Consider the following 25,978-nt stretch of genomic DNA (forward strand, 5'->3'; position numbering starts at 1 on the left):
TGTTTCGTGGAACCTAAATCACCACTTTCAAAATTTTGACATAAAAAAAGTGTTTTCACAGAATTTAAATTTCGAGATCCTCAAAATAGAGATCAAATATTAGACATTTCAAATTAAAGGCTATATGGAAAACCAACATATTACTAGTGTTCTCATGAATTAAAGGGTATTATGCTTGTTTTTTTTGTTTTTTTAAATCTTACTGTCCCTTTCATGTAATAAAACTGTTTGTGCATGTAAACAATCTGCAAAGATACAAAACAGAAAACATCCACACCAAAGGGAGTTAAAACTCTTAAAAGCACCTGCCTCACCTCACGTCCACAGTGTCCACAAATGCATAGGTGATTATTTTGAATACTTTACAAAAGCTAAAAAAGTATGTTCTATATTGTATGAATGTGTATAGAATATAATCTGAACGTACTACATTGCACAAGTTGTCATTATCATGTGCCCTACCAGCATACATTTGCATGATGCCACCTGCTGGCTATTTTGGCTTGCCCTCAAACAATAGATGTTGTAGGGCCAATGGAAGTGTATCACTATTTCAAGGAAACACTTTAAAAATAAAATGTTTTATTCACTGCACATTACATAGGCCAAAGACTAGACCAGGCAGAGTGACTACAAGCAAAAGAAAGAATGAATAAATAAACAAACCAATGACTAATTGAATAGATAATCACTACTGGATTACATATTAAATAGAAAAGTACTAGCAACTAAAAATATTTATTTGTTAATCTGGCTTGCCATACTTTTAGTGTATATTCGCAGCCAATCCGACGAGGGACGTGCTTAGTGAGACGTCAAATTCAACCAAAATTGAAATGAGAAACGTCAAGGTGTTAATGTTTACATTTTCTTGTTTGAGATGGAAAGACCGAAATACTTATTGAAATCCCACGGAACATTTAATTTCGTACAATAACTTTCACTTCAGGAAGTTAGACAGTTGGGAGTTTTTACACTCTTTATGCTCTCCTGCATTTTGAATGGAGTATAACAGGATCCCTTTAAGAAGCAACACCTTTTGACCGAAACTGTTATTTACATAGTTTAGTGGGCATTTTTTGAATGACCAGTATTATAATCATATTGTTCTTTAAAATGGGCGACTCTTATACTAAAGTTCACGCAACTGATCAACTCATTTGAGGGTAATCCCCTACAAGCAGTGGGAATCTCCCACGAACAAGGAAGTTTATTTCCAACAACAAATAATAACACGCTTTGACTCTAAACTGTTAATTACAAACATATTTTCCCATAGTTATTTATAGCTTATTAGTAAATATCCTATGGGAGGATAGTGGTCAACGCGACGTGTTTACAACTTCACTAGTAAGATGTACGTCACAGGGATCGCCCATAGAAGCTGACGTCATCTTAAGCAGTGGCACTATTACTTGCAACTTGATAACTTGCACTGCATGTAAATAATATGTCCCGTTTTGTCTTTAAAATAATCGTTGTCATGAACAAAAAAGTTTTGAATAAAAAGGAAAGACAGGAGCCACTTGGGGTTTTGTGAATTTTATGTTCTCAATGTAAAGAAGGCAGTTTACATTACATACAAAAATACCCTTTCAAATACAACGTTTGCCCTACAAAAAGAATATGACAAGTAGATTTTTTTTGGAAATTGTCCTAAAGGTAACAGGAAGATTCAAACTGAGCAATGAAATGAATGTCTAGAAGAAAAGATGTTAAACTGCAATACCTGTGATATAAAAAATTATACTGGTACAAATAAATAAAATGTTAAGAAACCTCAAAATGAATAGTAAGCCTATGTTCTCTGTACACCGCAACAGGGCAGGACAGTAGGTTGTGAAAAGGAGGGGGGAAGGGAAAAAAAGGGAAAAATAAATGGAAAGAGGGCAGAAATCTCATTTAGTCTCTGTTCTTAAAGTTCAGGAGACACTGCCATTCAGACCTCCATGGGAGGCGCAGGGGTGACGCCCTAGACACAGGGAATTACAATCATGCACATGCACACATAAAACCAACATTGACTCGTTTATCATTTAGCAAAACTCACAGTAAAGCAAACCTGCTTTGAAACATTGGCCCAACAAACCCAAACCTCAGATCTAACACTGTTCTTTTGTTCTGACCTGATAACGGAACTATGGAGTGGCAGCAGAGTTTGTGAATGGTAATGGGAGTCATGGTTTTTAGTTACAAATGCTGGTCCAGCTACACACTCACACACATACGCACCCCACACAAAAGGTCCTCCCAGAAACTGTACCAGAACCAATACAGCGATTACAAAAAGACTGCAAGGAAAACCTTTGGACAAACAAAGAATCTCATTTACAGTGACAAACAGGACAATTTTTTTTAAACTTTTTTTGTTAATAAAAACTACATTAAGGAGGCATAGAAAGACTAACAATGAATTTTAAAGTTATTTACAAAACTACTCTACTGTACAAGTTGTTTCAAAAGCTCAAATAGATGTCTACAGCAAGCATTCGGACACAGTAAGGCATAAAAAAAACTGGGGAAGAAAAAAAAACAATACTTTACAATAAATCTGTAACAAGCAGGAAGACCAGCCAAATATCAGTAGCAGTTTAAAAGCAGCACTGCTGTTACACAAGTGTGGTTCCACTCTTTAAGGGAAAACCTGTGTAGACAAATGCTCAAGAAAAGGGGAAAAACAGATTAAAGGGCAAATCCAAAAGTTGCAGCAAAAGTAACAATTCATGTCACCTGTAGATAGCTCACTGTTATCGGTTAAGAGTGAGTCTGATTGAATTTTTAATCACACGGAGGTTGCTTGTGGGGATTGGGGAAGATGCATCCGGAAGCTCATTACTGGGTAGTCTCTGAAAACACAAAAGACTAATCAAAAACTATTTCAATTTTTACATCAAATTATGATAATCTCATGTCAATTACCTGCGATCTTGATGTATCAATTGTTGGTATTGGCATAGGTTTGGTTGCTTCAAGATCCTCCTGTGTCAAAGAGTATTAGTTTTTGCACAAACATTGCATGAGGTCTTATTTTGTTGATGCACGAAAACAGTTTCAGTGAAGTGATCCAATTGTGGTTTAGACCTGTGGCTAATGAAAAACATGAAAAACATTTTTTACCACGGTTTGCCCATCTTCAACATCCAAGCCATTGATAGTTGGAGGGTATGGTTCTTTAAAAGCAGAGTCATCAGACAACACCTGAAGCAAAATATAATTCATTCACATATTAAGGCATGATTGAAGTTAAGAATTGATATTTACATTTTTATTAGTTGACCATTCGTAACAGATTTGTTGGACTGCATTTTCTTTTCTCTCTTTTATGAGTGCTTTTGAATAGTATAACAAAATGCAAATAAAGAGCTTTGCGAGACCTCCGTGTCTTTGTGCCTCTTAGGTGGATCCTCCAGAGATGGAGAGTGAGGTCTCTTTGGTGCTCCATTGACACTGTTGGGCAGGTCAGTCGGGCTAGGGGAAGACGACGTAATGCGTGGTATAACACTGCGGCCCACAACTGTAGGAATGGTGTTGCCAGCGGGAGGTGTTGGTGGCTTGGCAACTGGAGTGGCGATGGCCTCTGAAAAGAGAAAGTGCTAGATGAGTGGAATAAATGCAACTTGCAAAAACAACAACAAATGTGTTTCCCCGTTAGAAAAACAGGAACAAGTCCATTACAGACGATATGATGGATCTTACTGGAGCCGATGACTGGAATGGACATTCCCTGTTCTGGTTTTGGAGGAGACAATTCTGATGCTGGTGGGCTGTCCATGAATACAAGGACTGGATGACTGGGTGGGCTGATACTACTGAAAAAAAAGAAAAGATTAATACAGAAGAAGCAGAGGGTTCATTTTTATTTTAAAAGTCAATGTAGAAAAATTAGGTAATAATTGTAAAGTTCATTTTATGATAACAGCCATTGTAAAGTTCATTTTATGATAACAGCATTTTTACTCTATGGTCAACTCCTATTTTTGTATTTCCTGTGCTTGAGAATGAGGACATTCAAATTAGCTTGACCACAAAAAACAAACTGCATTTTGTGACCTCTTAAAAGCCTGCTGGCAGTCATGTGAGATGCAATAAACTGAAAATGCCGTTTGGTCCCTTTACTTTACTATATAAAAAAAAAAAAAAAAAACCTTTCTTTCAGAAATCCTTTAGAATACTTTGGTGTAAACCAGCTAAATCAAGTACAGTAAGTCACAATTATTTCATCCCAATCATTGAGTACCTCTCTTCAGGTGTGGAGGAAACAGGCTGGCATGGTTTGCTGACTGGCGTAGGTGAGCTGAACGGGGTGCCGATGTCTGTGTCCCTGGAGCTGTCCAGCTGACTGCCATCTAGCGAGCAGCGCTTTGACCCACTACCGTTTGAACTACGGTTTATATCTCCCAAACTCTGTCAAAAAGAGAGATAGGATACAGGAGAGATATAGCTTTTTTAGGAGACCAAGAACATTGATCATTACCGTAAACACTATAAGACTGTGTGTATTTACCTTCTTCTTCCTCTGCACAAGTTCAGGAGGGAGGTAATGATGCAACTGTTTCTTCTTCACATGTGTAGCCTCAATAGTCATGCCATCCTTCAGCATGTTAATGTTGCTGGCCTGCCTATAAACTACAATGAAATCCGGCTTTTAGACGTTAAAAGACCACAAGTGCTCTCAACTACATCCAAAATAAACAGTGAATTTAACAGGACATGAAAAAGGAGGAAAACAGAATAGAGACTGAGCAGCTTACCAGTATCGGTGAAGGACTGGATGTCGTAGGTCAAGTCAATATTCACACAGTCAGAATTGTCCAGTTTTTTGAAACTGATTCCAATAAACCACATGGAAACAAATTCATTCCTATGGAAAAGCAGCATGCAAATTGATAAATATTTTTAATTTCTACTTAGTAGTATGTATATTGAGGCCATTAAATATCTGCAAAAATAGTACCATGTTTATTTGAAATGCATTTTCACTATGAATGAATATAAAAGTTAAACCATACAAAGAAGAAAAAAACAAACAAACATAGGGTCATACCTAGACAATTTTGTTTCATGCCACCCACTTATCTTACACTTACTCATTACGGTTCTCCTTTGACCCCGGAAAAGACTGTGGGTTGACATGGGCAAGGGTGATGTACTCATTGCGCTCCAAGTTTCCAACCAACACTCTTATCTTTGATTCCACCAGTCCAATCCTGTTGAAGCCAGAACATTATTATGTGAAGAGTCTATGGTTCTAGAAACAGAACCCAACAAACTAATTTCAGAATGTAGGTTGTTAAAATAAGTTTGTGTGTAGCCTTTTTTGTTATTGTTATGGTTTTTAAATCTATACAAACAAGCCAAACTATAGTCCATTTTTTGGTGGTGGTGGGTGTAAATTAAATCTGACAAATATTACTAAGACCAATTAAAATTATAATTTTTACACACACACACACACACACACACACACACACACACACACACACACACACACACACACACACACACACACACACACACACACACACACACACACACACACACACACACACACACACACACACACACACACACACACACACACAAGCTTTTTACCACTCTAGATGGTTTTCCTCAGTGGATGCACTGGCAGTAAGGACAATGTAATGCCTGCAACAAACAAACAATCATTCAGTTTAATCTTTACTGGAATTGATCAATCATATGACACTATGGACATTAACTTACTTGTACTTCTGGAAAAAGTTAGGAGGTTCAAACAACTTGGACCAGTCGGCTTTACCCTGAAGAATTTCATCTGTAACAGTGAGTCCTTAAAGAAAAATGGTAAACATGAGCACTGGTCAAGGGAGATGATCAATAAAGAGCAATCTGACCGGCTCTGATTTAAAATTACATACCATTCTTGAACTCTTCACTCATGATGGTGCGTGTGGAAGTAGACACGTTGTAGGTAGAGTTCTGTTGTGGATATGCAGGTGTGATGATTGGCATCAGGTGATACCTGTCTGATGGATTCACCTGAAAGTAAAACAACAACAGATGGTATGTTGAAATCATAAAATGTTCATAAAGCCAAGAAAAATTGTATACAAAATGAACATAAGGATACTAACCCGTGGATCCCAAACTGGCAGATTCAAATTGCTGTCTTCAGGTTGTTTTAAAAGCACAGGGTTTGGCCATTCCCTGATGAAGTAAAAATGAGTGAAGAGATGATGGGGGTAGGGGGGCAGCAATGGACATGACAACAGGATATGGACTAGATATTAAGAGCACACAATACGTGAAATTTCAGTTGCACCATATGAACCAAATATGCCGTGACCTCACCATTTAGAGAAAACCAGAAAGAACTTGTGTACAAGTGTTGCGGCGACAGCATTTGGATAAAGCTGACATGTTCTGGCCACCAGCATAGCCCAGGAGACTCCACCCAGAAAGCCTAGCATGTTGGAATAGATTCCACGGCCTAAAAACGAAATGAGAATTGCATTCTTTAAATGTTTTAAAGGGAATCTTCAGTGCAAGCCAAAATTTAGAACAAAAGAGATCAGAAGTTTCAAATTCATACCAGATATCAGAAACTAGAGGTTAAAGGTATCACCGCAGAACCATAGCGCATCTGATATGACTGGCATAAAGTTGGCTTGACGTTCACGATTCGCAAATTTAGGGACCGTCTCTAAAGTAACATACAACATTGGTATGCATGCATAAAACTGACTGTAAAGTGTTCATAGGTGTCGGGTATAATGCACACCTTTTGAATTTTTGATATTTAATAAAATATGGATATGATTTATTTTATTGGGATGTACTGGCTGTTTGGGCTCAAAATATGCTATATTTAAATGCGTCATAGCTGATAGGACACTGATGAGAATATAGCTTGAACATTTTTATAGAGATAAATGTTAAGAGATTATATTTACACCAAATTATTATTTACCGTAATTCCTCAAATAAAGACCGGGGCCTTTATTTACCTAAACTGTCGATGGGAACCAGATTTTATTTGAAGCAGGCTTTTATTAGGGGCAGGCCTGTATTTCTAATTTCATCTGTTTGAAAAATATTTGCTTTAAATAACAGTGGATACAAAAATATCACCATACAACAACAGCCAGAAAGGTGACAAAGCAATTTGGGTCAGAATTACAGTAGCCTAATCGGTAACCACAATTAAGTCGGTTTGAAAAATGTCAAATGTTTATTCCGCTCTCAATTTCTATGTTGCGGTTCCACGTGAGGTTATTTTAGCCTCTAACCCAATGGATGACTCGGTGCTTTATGGTTCCATATGAGGGAAAAAGCTTCCTTCCACTTTAGTTGTGTAGGCTTTTAAGCACTTTGTATTTTTTCATCTCTTTACATAAATATTATTTTCTTCTTTAAAAATAATAATAATATTGTTATTTTTCTAATCCAATGACGCGGTGCCTTCTAAAGCTGCACGTGAGGGAAAAAGCACTTTCTTAATAGCCTACAGTATGTCTCTTTACATAATTTTTTATACTTAAACTATAATTTTGTTATTTTTTTTGACCCAACTAATTACTCATCCACACTTCCAATAGTTTGCACGCACTTTTCTCAACCCATTACGGAGATATAACATTTTGATTTTGCATATTGTTTTTCAAATGGTCGTTCATGTAGCCTAGTTCATGTGACCACTTTACAATATTGCAACAACATAGTTGAAATACAGATAGGCTAAAAAATAAACAAAATGCCCTGGGGTCGGACACAGGACCTGCCGCGCCTTTAAAACACATTCATTGAGTGTAAACACACTTGGTGGCGGTATTCGGCGCCTGTCCGCGGCCATTTCAAGGTATTATATTAAATGTATATTATATTTCTCTCAAATCATCAATGTACTGATTTCACTCTGTGCTACAAGATACACCCATCATGCAGCTCTTCTGTCAGAAGTCGATTCAAAATTGAGCTCGCGTGTATATAATGTGCGCGGCCGATGTGCGACCCTCTTCAGATACATGAGACGTAGCGCTGAGCTTTGCGTCTGGTGTGCGACCCCCTTTAATCAGCTCCCTAGTTCAGTAGTCAGGGCATGGCACATGCCTCCGTTATATTCTCAATTTAAATTCCAGAGAAACCCCTGCAAAATTTTTAGGTTAACTATAGAAGAGGATTAGTGTGTGTCGCACTGGCAAGACTCGCATCGGAGCGCGTGGCATCAGGATGGTTGCGCTCCATTGTGATGTCAGTCAGTCGCCACGGCACAACCCTACTTAACATTACGATGAACTTGAATGCACATTAAATGAAAGGCATTTAGGAGATTATCCACAACTTTTCCCCCGGCCTTTATTTGTTCGTGCCGAGCACGCCCCCGACCACTATCAGAGGCCCGGCGTTTAATTGACTACATGCTTTTATTTGAGGAAATACGGGGTATGCTTTATGTGGTGCTATTGACGACGGGACGGCCAATATAAGGAAGAAAATCCCACAGAATACAATCTTTCTTTTAAAAAGTGTATAGAGCTGCTTGATTTATTTGTTGTTTGATGATTTTTAAACATAAAACTTGTTGATATGTTTTCAGTGTGTGCATTGGTTCTTTTAGAACAGTTTATCTAATTTGAACAAAACTGTGATAATATTGATAGCCGTGATCATTTAGGTCACTATAACCGTGATGTGAAATTTCAATACGGTTTCATCACTACTACACAGTTCCCGCTGCCTCAAGAGAGCTTACAGCATTATAAAGGACACATCTCACCCAGGTCACTCTCTATTCAACCTGTTACCATCAGGCAGACGGAACAGATCAATTAGAACCAGGACAAACAGACTCAAAAACATTCCACCTAACAAATGTTACATTCCCAATTTATACACAGGTATGCAATCAAATGTCTGCACATATCTGCACTTTACTGCTCATATCGGTCATATTTGCATGAGTTACTTTGTAGTTTGTAGAACTAAATGAGTTAATTGCAGTTTCTTATGTGTATGCACTTGTAAAAGGAGAAAAAATTCAGTTGTACAGCTGTACAATGACAATAAAGTACTATTCTATTCTATTCGGAAAAACAATTCTTAAGTACCTTTGAGTAAAAACAAAAGACCTCAGGCCAGAATTTACATATTTTTGGGCAGAACCATTGGACTTGCATTAAATACACAAAGGTGAGACAGAGGGATATATAGTATGTAACTTTGTACGGGAGTAGTGCAACCTATGCACAGCTTTGTATTGTATGAGTTGAAAATTAGAACAGATGGAGCAAGACTTAATACACCCGAGAACCTTAGTCCAGGAGTCTTCTGAAATATCTATACCCAAGTCTTTCCCTGAGGACATCTTTAAATGTTGTGTAGGAGGAATAGTTATAATTTTTTTTTTTTTTAAATAAAAAATTAAAAAATCACTTACGTTTGGCCCACAATTTAATCGCTCTCAATGTTAATCTGAAATTCTCTTTATTAGGCACCAAATATAGGATCTCATCTGTAACTCGGCAACCTGCAAAATGCACAAAACAACAAGGAAATATATGAAATAATAAACTAATTAGACTGTACAAGTGACATTTAAAATCAAAGTCTTAAAGAGTATTACCATTTAGACTGCGAATGCATCTGATGTCCAAGTTTCTGAGGAGAGAGTCTCCTCTCAGGTCCAGGTTATCAGGAATGGACTGTAGAGCAAGCCTGGCAAACAGCAGATCAATCTGGGGGGAGGAAAAAAAGGAGAAGATTAAAAGAAAACATCAGGTATGCAGGCTTATACCATAAGCAATTCTTCACCAAAATGCTTTACCTCAATGCCATCAAACTTGAATTTGATCACTGGCACAAATGCATCCTCCACAGCCTAAACAGGAATTATACACAAGATAAAAAGTCACTCTTAAAATAAAGCAGTGGTAGAAATTATGAGGAACTGGAAAAGGTACCCACTCGCAGATCCTTAATCTCATCATGTAGTTTAAGTTTTTCGAAGAAAGATGAAAAAAAGTCTGTTCTTTCAACATGACGTGGGGCAACACACAAAGCATCTATATCAGCACCTAAAAAAAAAAACACAACAACTATATTGTGATATGCAAATGGTACACATATTCCTCTTTATAACTTGAAAGGTCTGCAAACTTAAAGAAAGGGTCATTCTGCTGCTTTACAGTATAAGGAAGCTAATCAAATGTACCTTTTGTGTGCACTCCCAACCTATATGACCCAAAAGTAAAGATTTTGCCACCAACATTCGCTACTGCTGTAGGTGGAAGATTCTGTGAAGCAAAAGAGACGATTTAGAAATGCAACTCATCATGTAGCGTCTTGACGTAACAGGTCATGTGATGATGGTGTAACAGGCCAAGAGACCTGGGGTGTATTCAAGAAAGCAAAGTTAAAGGACAACTCCGGGGAATTTAAGTTTATCTTTATCGTTATACCTTTGTGAGTACAGTCTATAGAAATAATATAGATGTGTATAGATAAATATAGATGTCTTCAACCATGGAATGGCATTTTTCTTCAACCGGCCCGGCTGTGTTGTGTCTGTGTAAGTTAGTCAAGTGTTCGCTGCAAATTTTTATATTCTGTTGCCAAGATTCGGAAAGGCATAGCCTGACAAGCCAGACCCACATCAAGATGTTTGGTCTGGAAACTCACCATAGACAGGGCTCAATCTGAGGGGCGGGATAAACTGTTGTCTTTCAAACTCCCTCTGCACGCGATAGGATAGCACTAGAACCAACCAGAGCAACGAAGGTGAAACGGAGCTCGTTGATAGATTAAACATTCGCCGTATCCGGTCGGCAAAACTCCGAACACATCTTCCTTTTTAAGAATGACTTCAGTGCCGATCTTTGCTCTTTTCTCAGAGAAAAGCTTAAAGGGGGGGTGAAACACTCAGTTTCAGTCAATCTCATGTCAATCTTGAGTACCTATAGAGTAGTATTGCATCCTTCATATCTCCGAAAAGTCTTTCGTTTTATTATATTTGTAAAAGAAATATGGGCTGTACCGAGTCTTTCCGGAAAAAACCGAGCGCCTGGAGGCGTATCGTGTAGGCGGAGCTAAAGAATGACATATGCGCAAAGCGGTGACGTCCTCAAGCGTGGAGAAACCCATCTCAGCTATCTCAGCTAATAGATATGATCCAGAATCTAATTCGGAGGCTGAAATAGAAACAGCAACAGCAGGACGTCCGTCTCTGTGGTAAGTACTGTATTTAGAGGCCTGTCAACATGACATGATTTGGTTTATGGACTATTGTATGCGACCAAACCTTAGTAGCACGCAAAACGGTTTTGCACGTCAGAGTAGTGTAACGTTATAAGTTACATAGAACAGCAATGAAGTCCGTTAGTGCATTTGAATGACGAAGCACGCGATCGTGTCGTTTACTGATGTTTACATACGCAACGATAAGCACAGCACAGACATTTGAAGCAGTTTTACTTACCGGCTGCTTCCAAAGCAGGACCGAACCTTTATCGCTGGGACGGCTCCGTCAAAAACACACTTCTTGGAGTGTGGAGATCCACTTTGCGATGCGACTGAAGCATTTCTGCGTTCAAATCGGTTCAAATGCAGCGCTGCCTTCCCGGAATGCTGTGCTGAAGCGTTGAAGTCGCCTTAATGTCAAAGTGGAGGAATGAAGTGGAGCGCGGCGCGGACTATAACCGGCATTAGTGTTCACGGACGACTGGATCTGCAGCTGAGAGACTGTTTACAGCGTGCATTTCCTCTCTCGCGCTAGTGACGCGCGCGCGCACCCTACCGGGAGAAGAGCCCGTACGGCCCATACAAGGACCTTCCGATCTTTTAACGTCAAGTAGACCCATACTTGAAAAAAACTCTCCGAAACTTGTGAGAAACCGGAAGGAGTATTTTTGACACAGAAATACTCTATCAAACGTCCAACATTAGTTTTTGAAACTTTGACTATGTTTAGGATGGGAATCCAAGTGTTTAACAGTGTAAAAAGCTCAGTATGCATGAAACAGCATTTCACCCCCCCCTTTAACTCCAAGTCTTCCAGAGTCAGGATCAAAGCTGAGTCGAAAGACCAGCTTCTGTGTTTACCAGAAGCACGCAAACGCAACTCGGCTGTCGTCATTATGGCCCCGCCCACCGACTCTATACACAATGTGATTGGCCCGACAAGAGTCATGTAAGGGCCCTGTTCATGTTGGACAGACATTTTAATTGCATTTTGTGTCTGTTAGGAGGCACAAAGACACCCTTTACAATTATGCCCCCATAGCTGCCGTTTTAGCTGAGTGGGGGCTCTGGGCATTAACTGTAACAGCTCTGTGTTGCAAGCACCAATCCGGTTCGTTTTTTTTATTTTTTTAATAGACTGTACTCAAAGATATAACATTCAAGATAAACTTAAAAATTTGCAGATTTCGAGTTGTCCTTTAACTTACCATCACATATACCCTGAACTCTCGGTTGATTAACCCAAACCTTGCTTACTCGAGGTATGCTGGTTCCAAAAACGAGTCCCGGAGTAAGTTCAGACAACATGTTCCTGGTTAACGCCCGTTTCACACATACTCCGTCTGCAGTGCGTGTGCGTTGCGTATTTTTTTCCGTACCCATGTTAACGGATGACAGCTTTCACACTGCACACGGATGTCAGTCCGTTCCAGGAGCGTTGCGTCTGCAGCAGTGCACGGATCGTTTTCGTACCGAGTCTATTTTTTGCTGCGCTGCGCTGCGTTGCTGCATTAAAGTGATAGAACATTGTTCGCATTAAAATAAACATGTACTGACCTGACGCGAAAATCTAGTAATTTCAACACGGATGCATATCATTTAAAATATACTCTTGTTTCAAAGTCAACCCATGGCTTTTTTTCTCAAGTAAAGCAACAAAACGACACCTTACCTGGCATTTAGGTAAAAAAATGTGCCATAATGGAGAGCACTCGTACTTTCTTGGAGGTGAAATGCATAGTTATTTTTGACCTGCAGGATTTCTTTTCAAAGGGTTTAAAAACGAAAGAAAAGACGAGGGTCGGCTGTTTTTGAATAGACTATTCTAAGTTTCTAATTTAAAATGTTTATGATTTAAGGCTATAACCTATGTTTAAATGTTTTGCCTTTTGTGTGAGCTAAATCTAAAGTATATTTATATATAAATATGAATTAATGAATTGAAAAAATGTTGTTTAAATGTAGGCTTGTAGCCTACGTTAACCTGTCTACTCAGAAAGATTAAACAAAGAGAATTGCAATTCTGATGAGCCATGATCAGTAACAACTTCTGGATTCTAAATAAAAAATCATTAATAAATGCTGTGTTTGTGGTATGTAAAAGCGAATCAGTTGCGGCCTGCAAACGCAGCATATGTGAAAGGACTACAGGGTGTGGGGCTCCTGCAACGCACACGCAACGCAGCACGCACCGCACACGCACTGCAGACGGAGTATGTGTGAAACGGGCGTAACACCCAAGACATTCTCAACAGAGCAACAAATCAATGATTCACCATGGAAACAAAACAGACGCTGGTGCGCTATTCGACTTCTTCTTCTTCTTTTGTTTAATGGCGAGTTACACAATCTATTTAGTGCACAATCTGCACACTTGCTATGGCGGTTATGCAATCATTTTTTCAATGTTTTCGTTTTTAATAAGTAATCTTTATTCACTGAGAATAAGGGATTATATTGTTTGTTTGATTCTAATTAATTGAAAGCAGATCCATGTGTGAGATGACAATATATTTGATATAAATATATTTGAATTGCATTGACATTTAAACATTTATTTTATTATCAAAATTCTTTAAAATGCATATACAATATTGTATATTGTATAAGTGTAACAAATTTGGTTATATTATTAACTATATTATTTATATAAAAACACATCTAAATGCCTCAAGCAAACTAACGCCGCATTCACACGGGGCGTAGGCGTTAAAGCTTGACGGAGGGTGTGGCTGAAGCTGGGTGCTGACGCGATCGTCATAGTGACAACAGCCAATCACATTAACTTGCCGCTTGGACCAAAACATAACAAAAAAAGCACCTTTTTATGACAGCTAGTCTGAGAGACGAAATGGATGCCGATCTGGTGTTATGTGTGTATGCGATTGCCTGTGTAGTTTTTGTCAGTGCACTGCACAGGTGCTCAAAGCTGTTGGCTAGCGTCTGCTGTAGGATATTTGCATACGGCGATCTGATTGGATGACGCCTGCGCTGGCGCATGAAAAGTTGAGAAATCTTCAACTTCTGCCGCTTGGAACGCGAGTGAAGCGCCGCGACGGAACCCACAATTCAGTTCGGCAACGGATGAGGTCACCCATTCAAAGTAAATGGGAAGCGTTAACGCCCCGTGTGAATGCGGCGTAAGCCTGGAACATAACTTGCTCTGGAGCAGGTTATGCTCAGATTGAGTTGCCATGGTTACATAACCTGAAAGTCGCCTCCGTTTTTGGAACCCAAAGCTGAGATTATCTGCCAATTTACTATTAAACATACCCAGGTATTTCACACAACCTGCTTTCTGGAATACCCTCTTGTAGTATTATTTACCTTTGATTCACTGATTTCTGAAATCCACTCCTTAACAAATGAATTCAGCTTCCCAAGAACTGCAAGCCTAAACAGACACAAACATCTCTCTTAGTCATCACAAACATACAAGACGGCGCAAAAAATATTTTGGCAGTTTATAAACCTAATACTGTAATAAGTCAAAGGATTTCTCTCTTAACCAGTAACAAATCAAACAATATAAAAACCGTTAGTAGGTCATGACTGAAATATGGGGAAATGTTTTATTTTACCATATACATGCACAAAACATGACGAATAAATACTTTCTTATTGTCTCAACATTTTAAGTGAAGTAAAGTGACCCAGGGTATGGCAAGATTGCAATATTCTAATTTTATGCTTTTATGCAAGCAATCAGGTCTTATTTTGAAACCGGGTACCATTAGGTACTCTCTTTAGAGCCTGCTTGCAATTCCTACAATTAGTTGTTTGAATAATGTTTTAATGACAATTAATATCTGTTTAGTTACCTTGCACATGAAATAGCATACAGATACACAATTAGCCTGATATAAGCTTAGTAATACGCATATACGCATTTGCACTTACTCTACATGTTACAACAATCTTTAAAGTAATTATGTAAAGTGTTTAACTATTACAGTGAAGAAAAATTCTAGCTATATATAGAATTTGATTTGTTTTATGATGCAATATATAGTAAGCAATTATACACATTTTAAATTGTATGTTCCTATGAACAAATCTCCAAAGACACCCAATACTATTTTTAGGGCTATGTTGGTTTCTTGATTATTAAGAAGTTACTGCTATGTCACAGTGACACTAAGCAAAGCACACATAACACAGAATTGGAGGCTGCCACTCAGCGTGCACTTCAATCCAGGGCACTCAAACACTTGTTAGCAAGATTTCAAACACATCTTTTGTTCAAATCTGTGATAGCCTGTCTCTCAAGTTTACACATTAGAGGAGTGACAGTGTTTGGCACGTTTAAGAAAATCACAACTTTAAATCAGAAAATTAACGCTGGCAAGATGGGATTTTAATCAAACTTGGCTGTCAATGGGGGACTTTTTTTTAACAGTGCTACATACTTGAGAAAACAGAAAATGTATATGGCGTTCCCCTTCACTATAAAGATAGGGAAACAACACCTGTAATGCACTGGGTTTGTCTTTCAAAAACATACAAAAAATGCAAGTACGATCTGTAGTTTTAACAAATATTTTAGCGTCATCTGACAGAATTTAGCTGACAAATAAACAGGGATACACATATAAATGCAGGTAACATGGAGAAACACACATTATCATTCAAGGACAAGATAGTGTTGATTGTTGCAATGTGTCCAAACAGTAATGCAGTTTCTAATGTCAAAAACAATAAAAACTGACAACAAACTCTCAAAGACAGTAACCAATAAAGAACATTTTCCATATGCAGAATAGATGGATGACACCTGACATGTTGACTGTAAAGTTCCTTCAAACATTTATGTTAGTACTTTCATCAAAGACAGAAGACTAGAAAGACAGCAACAAACACATTGCAGTCTGCAAGGCACAAACGCATCTCTCTACCCACTGGAGTTACATAAATGAAAGCCCTCACCTGTGATTGAGTTCATCTTCACCCTCAAACACGCCAAATGGTTTCATAGCCTCAGTGAGCTTTTGAGTGCAGATATGGTCTATCTCTCTGGGAAAGGCCAGGCTGATTGAAGAAGTGATGCCATAATGTTTCCGAGGCTGCTGCCCGCCAAGCGTACTGTCACCAGTCCTGCAAATGAAGCCATGACGATGACAAAAATAATCGGTTCATTTTGCACTGTAGAGAAAACAAACCAAATAGTATTGACCTAAAAAAAGCTTTTAAAAAAAACTTAAAAGGGTTGCTCTAATCATAACATATGACAGTAAAAAATATATACAGAAACATAAGTAATAACTTAAAGATCAAAATGGCTGCACGAAAAATGCAACCCAGTACATACAATTAGAAAGGAAAAAATAAATATACATAATATATATACATACATATAAATATATTAATGCATGCTTGACTCAATATAAACAATGTCAGATCATATTGTACAGTGAAATGCGCTTCGTTTCATGAAACGTAAACACGCAGCGAAAGACCCGTTGCACAATGTTTGTGTAAACAAAGACAAGATTACTTGGCCAACACCACCAAAATACTGTATAAATTAACCCGACTAAAACACACGTTTATAAAACCACTATAATGTATTCATTTGTTAAATTAAAAACACACATGCAGGCCGTTTATCAGCTAGTCTGAATTCTCTCACCGTTATCTAAATAAACTGGCTAAACTAGCCTAGCATGGCATTTTTCATGAACAACAAACCCGTTTACCCTAATAGAATCACTCTGAGCACTGGGACACTTACGTTGACATCTCTTTCATGACCTTGCGTAAAAATATCCAAATTTTTTCAAAACAAACGCGCAGAAAACATGTAAACTCAGCCAGCAGCAGCCCCGTCTCAATTTATAACAATAGTTGTTGCTCCAATATGGCGCCCACCGGACAGACATTCCCGACATGCTCTGCGCTCTGACACCAGCAGATGAATGTTTTCAAATATCAATCACGATTTTATTTGACTAGAACTAGAACTAGCATGCGAGACGACTATCAAACGCAGTTTTTTTTATATTAGTGAAGAAAATCTGCATTATCTGGTAAAAAGTAGGATCCTGAGGAGATCGGGGCTTGTTGTTATTTGGACGGATACTTCCTATAGGCTTATTTTTGAAAGTCAAATAACGTTACTGTATAGACACATTTTATAAGCGACTGAACTTTTACACTGTTACTGGCATGGATTTTTTAAACACACGATGGCCATTTGTAACAACATGCCCCTCGCTAGCTAGCAGAATCACGTGACCATCCAACACAGTTAAGTTACACAGTAACTGACCGCATGAAAAATGTAATCCTTTTTCAACATATGTGGGATTGTCGATACTGAAACTTTATTTGGACAGCATTGACGTTGAAGTGGTGCAATTTAATAGCCTAGAAATCTAAACGCACCCTAGCGGCAGCAAATCTAATCTGCCCGCGAGTGTCATCAAACATCTTGATGTGGGACTGGCTTGTCAGGCTAGCAATTTAACACATAACAAAGAAAAATTGTCTAATATTTAATTTAACAAAAATATATAGCCTACAGAAATTAGTGTGGAAATGTACGTGGAAAAATACTACTCCCCTGTATTCATATCTGGAATTAATTCTCCCTTTGGCAGATTGTTTTATTTTTTTTATTTTTTTATTTATTTAAATAACAGGCGTGTCTATCAGTCTATTGCTGACTGGGATACATTTGTGTTGTGTTATGTTATAAATCATATAGGCCTATCTGTTTTGGAGACATGTATGGCCTGATTTATTTTTTATGTAGCCTACAGTGGAATGATATAGTTTGGGAATGGCTTTAAATCATCTTTCAGACTCAGAAGCCTCAACAACTTTCCTGAGGGGCTCAGGCATCCCAATTCTTATGACTAATTCAACTGGATTATTGTTTAAATGGAGGAGGTAGCCTTTACTATAATGCATATGTAGGCTACTTTTCCACACAAGCAATGGACATTTCTTCTAATTCAATAAATGAATGTCCAGAAAATTTTCCAGAGGAACAACTTTCCATTGGTTCAAGGGCTTTTCAATAATTTAGATGCCACGGACCAAGACTTTTTTTGAGAGAAATGTATACATTCAGAAATGTAGGCATCTTTATGTTTTCTTGTATATGCTCTTTATAACATGATCAATAAATAAATATTTGTAAAATATTATTTGTAAAATATTTTGTTTCTATTAAGTTGCGTTTATTTATTTTTTTAGTCTCATTTATTTATTTTAATTTTTTTTCATTATTTTTTTTCATTTATTTATTTGATTAATTGTATTAATTTTAATCTCATTTGCATTTTTGTATGTTTTACTTTATCATTTTATTTAACTATTATTTATATTATTATTATTATTATTAATTTACTCTGTTTTCCCTAACCTTTTTAACTGACCCCCAACTACCACTCGAGGCCCATTGTTTTCAATAGCCCTGGTATACAAACAATTTGGATATTCATTAAGGGTTATAATAGGCTGTATCTGCTCCATTTGATGAAGCATAATAGTTCTATTTAGATACGAGCTTTGGCATATGTTGTGATTGAATCGATTAGACACAAGCCAGGCATTGGCAAGACTGTTCCAAAGAATTTGTGCCGTGTGTAATCGCTTATCCACAGCACCATCTAGTGGCTCAATGCCAGTGGTATGGCGCGATGACTTCCAGCAGCTCTCCGATGAAAACCAGAACAGGACATAGTGAGAGTTCGTTTAAATGCACAGTAGGCTACCGTCTTGTTGTGTTGTAGTGTAGTAAATATATTTTGTAATGTTTTGTAGCGTTGTCACTATAATATCAGAACATTTTAACACTCCATATGTCTGCATGAGTGTGTATGGATGCATAAGCCTATTTAACACTGACTGAATTACACTTTTGCTGTATTCTATTTCACAGACTGTACACCATTCACGACTATATATATATATATAAAACAATTTTTCAATATTACTGGTTCAATATTATATATATATATATATATATATATATATATATATATATATATATATATATATATATATATATATATATATATATATATATAATATTGAACCAGTAATATTGAAAAATTGTTTACACGAAAATACATTTATTTTATATAATATTAAAAAGGGTTATACATGATAATGTTAACAAATTCACTAGGACTGTGTTCTAGTGACTTGAAGACTAAAATTCTACACTCAATCGTTAAAAATGTGTTGTTTGAGTCACTTACGTGCATCAGTTTCAAATGATACTGGATCTTGTATTAAAGGTGTAGAAAAGCCGCTCAGCTTTACATTTTTAATCAAGCTTTCTACTGCGATCACACTGACTTTCGTTGTATTTTACTGTGATTTGACATCCTCAATCCACGGTGAACATTCTAATGTAATGTCTTTCTCCAATGTTGCAGTCTATTGTATAATTTATTTTAATGTTTTATGTTTTATAAGCCATATGTAATTAGCTAATTTAAGACCGCAAGAAACGACTCGCACAACGACATTTTCTTTATTAAGTATGTATTTAATATTTCAATTATCATCTTTATTTTCAAAAACATTTCAATGACACTTTATTTTAGGCAGAACAGCATTTACAGAGAAAATGCTCGAAGCAGAAAGTAAAAGGTCCGAATAAATGCAACTGAATAAATGAAACATGAACAAAAAGCACTTTGTGAAGTATAAAAATGAATATGATTAAGATAAATGCAATACAATCCAAAACAATAGGCTATTAGGAACCACTGTTTTTAATTCTTTCAACATGGCAACACAACCCAGCCTGCTATAATTTCTTTTCTTTACTTTTCTTTTCTTTTCTTTTCTTTTCTTTTCTTTTCTTTTCTTTTCAACAGGTACACATGTGAACGTGCAACATATCCTCAGTCTGCAGGAAAGCCTTAAAGTAATCAGAATCAGTTGTTAGATAGATAGAAAGATATTATTTTTTAGCTGGTCATCTTGCTCACTGAGTGAATTATTCAGCAGTATCTCGAGCCGTGAAAACAGTGTGTTTCCTGAGCATGTCTTCCGTGTTTACAGACAAGCTTATTTATTGTCAGAGTTTGTGTGGCAGTGAGAAGCGTTTGCAAGAGTTGATTTCGTGCAGTCGCTGTCCATGGTTCTGAAGCAATTATGACGACCAGAATATCTCGGACTGATTAAAGTGAAATCAGTTCAATCAACTAGACAAGTTATTGCTGGATGTAAGTGGCAAGCACTGATATTCAGACCAAGATATAAATTGCATTCATTTAATCTCTGATATTTATGATTTATGCTATTTCGTTCTTTGTATATCAAAACTAATGTGACTAATGTTTAGTTCATGTGGTTGAGATTCTTAATTTTAAGGCTGTTGTTGTTGAAAAACATTGCAATACAGTACAATTCGCATAATACAAAACGCATTCAAAAGACAAAATTATAGAAAATATGCTATACTGTTTGCTTGGTTTTGGACGATTTGCAGAATTGATGTCTAATGCAATTATAAAATGAACATTCAAGAAATCTCTTACACATCTGTCAAAAGAAAATGTTAGAATCGAGACCATTTAATTTTCATGTTGTCATATTTTTATAACTAAAGATGGTCATCCTCCTCTTTGTCCAAGAACAAAAACAATAGCCTATACACATTCACGTCCTTGTCTCCATAATCTTCATACTGCAGTGCGTTTCGTAGTCTTTTAGCGTTTACAAATAACAATAATTATTTAGCCGTGCAATTAAATAGCATAGGCTACCATTCTTTATAAGTAACTAAACTGTAAAAAATTGATTTCGAATATGAGGAAAAGAGGCTTCACAGTGTAACGAGGAACCAGAGTTCAGTTTTAAACCCCAACCATCGGTGTAAAAAGTTGTTTATATATATATATATATATATTACTCAGTTGTGTTTAATCTGATAGTCTGTGGTATCATAAAATCAAGTTGTTTCATTGACTTCGCTCAATACGTTTTCTTTTTGTCAAGAAGAGAAATTCCACGCCTTCATAAATCTGAACACCAGAGGGAGCCTGGAACACGACACATCTCCCAAACTCCGCGAATCATGCCGACCATCAGAAACCTCATTGATGACTCCCTCCAATGTTTATCATTACACCCCGCTTATGTAATTAACTTTTATTATAAAATAATGACATGTTCATCCTGTTTATTTTGTTGCACTTTGGACATTACAGACAACGCAATTTAACTTTAGTTAAGCCTATGTCTTGTGTAACGTAGGGTACCAGTTTTAAAAACACGGGCTATTGTGCAAACTTTAAATTCTTCAATGTCATTGATAACTAACTGCGTTAAATCTAAGGTTAGCATGAAAGGAAATATGCCAACAGTTATTGTGGATTGGACACACAGTATATTGTGATGCAAAAGGAGGATGTGAGATGTGTTCATTTGTTTAACGCATAAGCCTGTGAGATGTGTTGAATACCCACTGGCCTACTGTTAGTTTCACACACACTTCTTTCAACTTAAGCAATATATTTTAAGCGATTATGAACGTATACAGCCTCAAAGCGCAATCTATGGACATGGAAATAAACGAAGGCTTTAACTCAACAGATAAACGACCTGCGTCCCTATAGTGTCCCCACTATAGTGTGGTTCCATTCATCATCCTACTAATGTAAGATTAACAACTGCTACAGTGTAAACCCCGACTTGCATGAACTTGCGAAGCGCGTCACCTCGAAATAACGATTACGCAACATTCCCAGGATGTGTTTTACTTAGTCTTTTGTTCTATAAACGCCTGTTTTAATACAATAACTGTCGTCTTTACATCCTACAGCATGTGTCCACATGTAGTCAACTCTTAGGGGGGATCTGATTTTCTGTCTCTCACTCACACGCCGTAGCTTTTTTTTTTTTTTTTTGCAGAAGAACCATGTACTCACGTTTATAATTTCACCCACAGAGACGTAATCCCTTTGATTATATCTAATACCTGCCAAAACCCAGATGGCATGCCCACCCATCGCTCGGAGTGATAATGCCACATTGTGAAATCTAGCCATTAATATTAATTTTCAGTCTGCGAATGTGCCTGAACTGCTGAAGCTTAAAATTCCTTAAAGAAGGCAAGGCTTGACTTACCAGGGATTTTACGAGCATTCCCATTTCGCCTCTCTCCGTCCTTTGAGGTAAACCTTATATTCAGTGGGATATGTAGACTTAAGGTGGTCAAAGCCTTTCCCAGCCACACGACAAGGCCTATAATTAATCTTGGTCAGTCTGATATCTTGTGCCAAATATTCGTCTTTGCGACATTGGCGTAAGTGAAAAATTTTTTTTGTTGTTTTTTTTTTATAAAGGTTTATGTGCTTTTTATGGTCTTTTGTGAAAATTACACATGCTTTCGAAGAGAAAAGAATTTCGTTAATAATGCGTTTTCCTATAGTGACATTTTACATGTTAATTACTCAACAGCGATTCACAGAGACTGTCCCAGAGGAACGCGTAAGAGGATAATATCATGATGATTACAACCATATCTGAGAGATACATGCCGTTTAATTTAAAACTATCAACGAGGCAAGGGACCCGATTTATTTCCACCCAGGTGGGTCAGTGCACGGCCTTCACTCTTCATCTGTCTGTATGAGTCCAACTCTATGACATCCACAGAAATCTGTGAACCAGAGATTATGGAGAAATTGCCACATCTGGCAAACGAAACGGACAGCTAAAGAGGAAAATAAATAATATTTTGTAGACGTGTTTTTTTTCTTCTTTTTTTTACATTTTCCATTGGCTCTGTATCTGAATTAAAGCAGTAAATTCTTAGTAACATATCTGCACTGTATCGCTTAGGAAAGTTTACATAAGAGTATAAATGTACACTTCTTCAATTCGAGACATTGTGCAATAATAATAAAAAACTTTGCACTTGATATAACAAAAAAAATAAATAATAATAATAAAAAAAAGGAATCGAGTACTTAGCCAAATTCACAAAATGTTATCCTAAGAAAGATGCACAAATAGTTCCCTTTTTCTTTTGCACATTAATATGTATAGCACTAATTAACACGAGTTGGTGTTAGAAGAAGTACTAGTCGTGTTTGTCTGACTTTTTCTATAAAAATCTCAATAATAAGTGACACCTTAGTAAAACATTATCTTGCCAAATGTATTAAAACTTTTCTAATTAATGTATTGGAATACTGATAGAAAAAAGGCAATTGGACCTACTTTTGTATAATAAACAAATTACAACCAGACAGACATAATGAGCATATCTATCCTTAGAGGTCTTTACAGATAAAGTTAGGCAAAGATAAATGAAAACACACGCACACAAACAGCACGCGGCGGTTTTTACTCAGTGCTAATCTCTCTGGTAAACCATAGGATGCCAATAAAGCCCCTCTTTCAATATGACATCAGCGCTGGACAACAGTTGCAGGGAAAACAGATCTGCTGATGAATTGCCAGAGCTAGTGGGAAAATGAGAGGAGTGAAGCATGAACAGGGCGTTGGGCGTTGATTTATCGCATAAGCCCTCGGTCATTTCCATATATTAAAATGTGCCCAAGGGGCCAGTCAGTCAATTTCCTTGAGCCACTACCCGTGGAAGGCAAGCACATGGCCAAAAGAAATTGAACTGTCCTACGGACCAATATTAATGTTTCTTCTTCTTCTGTAGGCTAGTCTTAAATAGTGAAAACCTTTACTATTTACAAGAAGGTAGCATTTTAATAAAGTGATTTTACAGCAATAGTCATATGTTTGGTAATCTGGTTTTTGTGTCATCCACAGGGCCTCGCGCACTGAGCTGAAACGTTTTTTTGAGCATGAATCAGTCATCACTTTCCCCTCACTCTTATTTCCAATCGCTTCCTCTGTCACAAAAGCACTTTTTCTGTACGAGCGAGCGCGCCTGACCGTGCATTGGAGAGATGGATATTGCAATGCATTTAACGTCTGGCTGATTTATGATGGGATCAGTCGCATTGTCATTTACATATTGAGATTCTGTTTGTACGCGGCGTTTTGTTGCTGCCTGATAGCTTCCATTCCTGAAGGAGGTGTAAACGCTCCGTTTGCGCTGATCAATGTCCGCCTGGGAGCAGGGACAGACTTTCAAGAAAAGTAAAAATGTTAAAAAAAAAGAAAAAGAAAAAAAGGCGGTCCATCAGCCAATAGCCTGAGTGGGCAGGTGCCATGGTTAGTGTTATTGAAGTGCACGAACGTCCTCAAATTTGTCCAGCAGCACCAAAAGCTACACAACGACCGATCAGTCCAAAGAAAAGTAAACGCTATTTCCAGACGCTGCGCCCTAACCTCACCAGCAACATTTGCTATTCACGCGCGGGGAAATATTGCCTTAGTTTCACACTACACGCTATTTCTACCCACGTCTTTTAAGTTTTATTTCGACACATTTATTTTTTGACGAAATATTTCGAGTGAGTTTTAACAATGCAATCCTTATGTGGGATGCATGGCATTTAGAGCGCAATCCCTCTCGATAGGTCCTAAAGGAATCCGTGGTGCATTTCTGTCAATCACTCTGCATGATCGCAGAAATACCAGACACTTAAAAATAAAGGTCCTAGTTAGAAACAAAAAGTGTGTTACAGCTTGATTCCGCACGAGAACCTTCCCATGTTACTTTTTATCATGCAGAAAGCCGTATATGCTGTTGTTTTAAACCAATGCAATTATCCTTAGCTTTTATAATATGCAAATAATCATAAAGCCGACCCAAGAACCCTACATGTTCCTTTGCTTAAAACACGTGATTAATATTATTTTTAATAATTACATGATTTCTACGCGCCGCACTCTTAAAATTGCTGTAAACGTAGCTAGCTCTCTTTGTGCATGCTGGAGAATAGTGCGCTGCACTGAAACTAAGGCTTTATATACACATTTCAGATCGATACGGTGCTTTTAATATGCACTTGTTGAGAACAATGACCTGAAAAGGCATCGGCACAGTCAGTGTGGTACAGTCGAGCGAATCCATTGGCATTCCCAGATAGCCTTCGCGCAGAGTTGACCTTTTTACCCAGCGCAAACCTGACTCAACTTTCGCGTAAAGATCTGACACCTCGCGCCGAAGAAAAAAAAAAAAAAAAAAAACACACACACGCACCAACACAGCGATCAGTCTTGGTCCAGAAACAAAGATGTCAGCGTACAAGCCTGCAAAGCAGTTTCACTCACTCGCTCGCTCGCCCGCTCGCTCACGGGTCACGTATTATCTCCAGCATTCGATTTCAGTTCCGATCGGTTCCCTATTGAATTGTGCCTTTTCCCCGCAGACTGTCACTTGTTCACGCAGCCTCTGCTTTGAGTCTCTGGAGCAGTCGCTATAGTCTAGTCGTACTTCTACTAGTTCGCAGGGGTGTCTCTCTCTTCCTCCCACCTCATGCATTGAACTAGCTTGTCATCGCGTTCGGTTATACGCTTCATGTCTCTTTAATTTCAAATGCATCGGCGCTGTTTACAGCATCTTTATATTTCTAAATCCACGCGGCGGTTTACTGACACCCCCTCCTCCCGCCCCAGTCGCCATTCTCTATAATCTGAACACATCTGAAAGTTATTACCCCGTCCCCTTTCTTTCTAGTGGGCTGCTCCCACAATCTATTCGTCAGTGTGTTGTTATATTTTTACAATTACACTCTTGTAGTATTTAAGTCCCACCTACATCGCTCGCAAAGCGCGCGAGCTAGTATCCCATCCCGCTCTACGTGATGTCCCTTAAGTTTCTCTGGGCTTCTGTTCTGGAGGAATGTGGCAGCGCACGCGGCGG

At 37.7% G+C, this 25,978-nt stretch overlaps 1 protein-coding gene across 4 annotated transcripts; it reads right to left on the reverse strand.

Moving 5' to 3' along the window:
- Positions 1-1,526: 1,526 nt before the first annotated feature.
- papolg (poly(A) polymerase gamma) lies at positions 1,527-25,689 on the reverse strand. Of its 4 annotated transcripts, none has more exons than XM_067422240.1 (22): positions 25,387-25,689; positions 16,141-16,308; positions 14,542-14,608; positions 10,190-10,271; positions 9,943-10,052; positions 9,803-9,856; positions 9,602-9,713; positions 9,416-9,505; positions 6,331-6,469; positions 6,114-6,186; positions 5,898-6,018; positions 5,725-5,809; positions 5,593-5,646; positions 5,088-5,207; positions 4,752-4,861; positions 4,505-4,626; positions 4,238-4,404; positions 3,697-3,809; positions 3,375-3,577; positions 3,118-3,198; positions 2,920-2,979; positions 1,527-2,846 (listed from the first exon to the last, which is right to left on the reverse strand). In XM_067422240.1, exons 2-22 carry the CDS (start codon positions 16,185-16,187, stop codon positions 2,748-2,750), a joined length of 2,109 nt encoding a protein of 702 aa, XP_067278341.1. In that variant the 5' UTR covers positions 16,188-16,308; positions 25,387-25,689; the 3' UTR covers positions 1,527-2,747. The 4 variants fall into 4 exon arrangements, with proteins under 4 accessions (XP_067278341.1, XP_067278340.1, XP_067278339.1 ...); XM_067422239.1 differs by lacking the exon at positions 25,387-25,689 and adding an exon at positions 16,946-17,092 and having other exon boundaries at positions 3,697-3,806; XM_067422238.1 differs by lacking the exon at positions 25,387-25,689 and adding an exon at positions 16,946-17,092.
- Between the last annotated feature and the right edge of the window lie 289 nt (positions 25,690-25,978).

Source organism: Pseudorasbora parva, chromosome 17, assembly GCF_024679245.1.
Source record: "Pseudorasbora parva isolate DD20220531a chromosome 17, ASM2467924v1, whole genome shotgun sequence".
In the NCBI taxonomy this organism is placed as follows: domain Eukaryota; kingdom Metazoa; phylum Chordata; class Actinopteri; order Cypriniformes; family Gobionidae; genus Pseudorasbora; species Pseudorasbora parva.

What these genes read in the sequence shown, in the direction of transcription:
- papolg (XM_067422238.1), bottom strand. An exon ending in GAAGATGAACTCAATCACAG is followed by an intron (nt 14,609 to 16,140) that starts GTGAGGGCTTTC and finishes GTGTCTGTTTAG; the next exon opens with GCTTGCAGTTCTTGGGAAGC. An exon ending in ATGAGATTAAGGATCTGCGA is followed by an intron (nt 9,857 to 9,942) that starts GTGGGTACCTTT and finishes ATTCCTGTTTAG; the next exon opens with GCTGTGGAGGATGCATTTGT.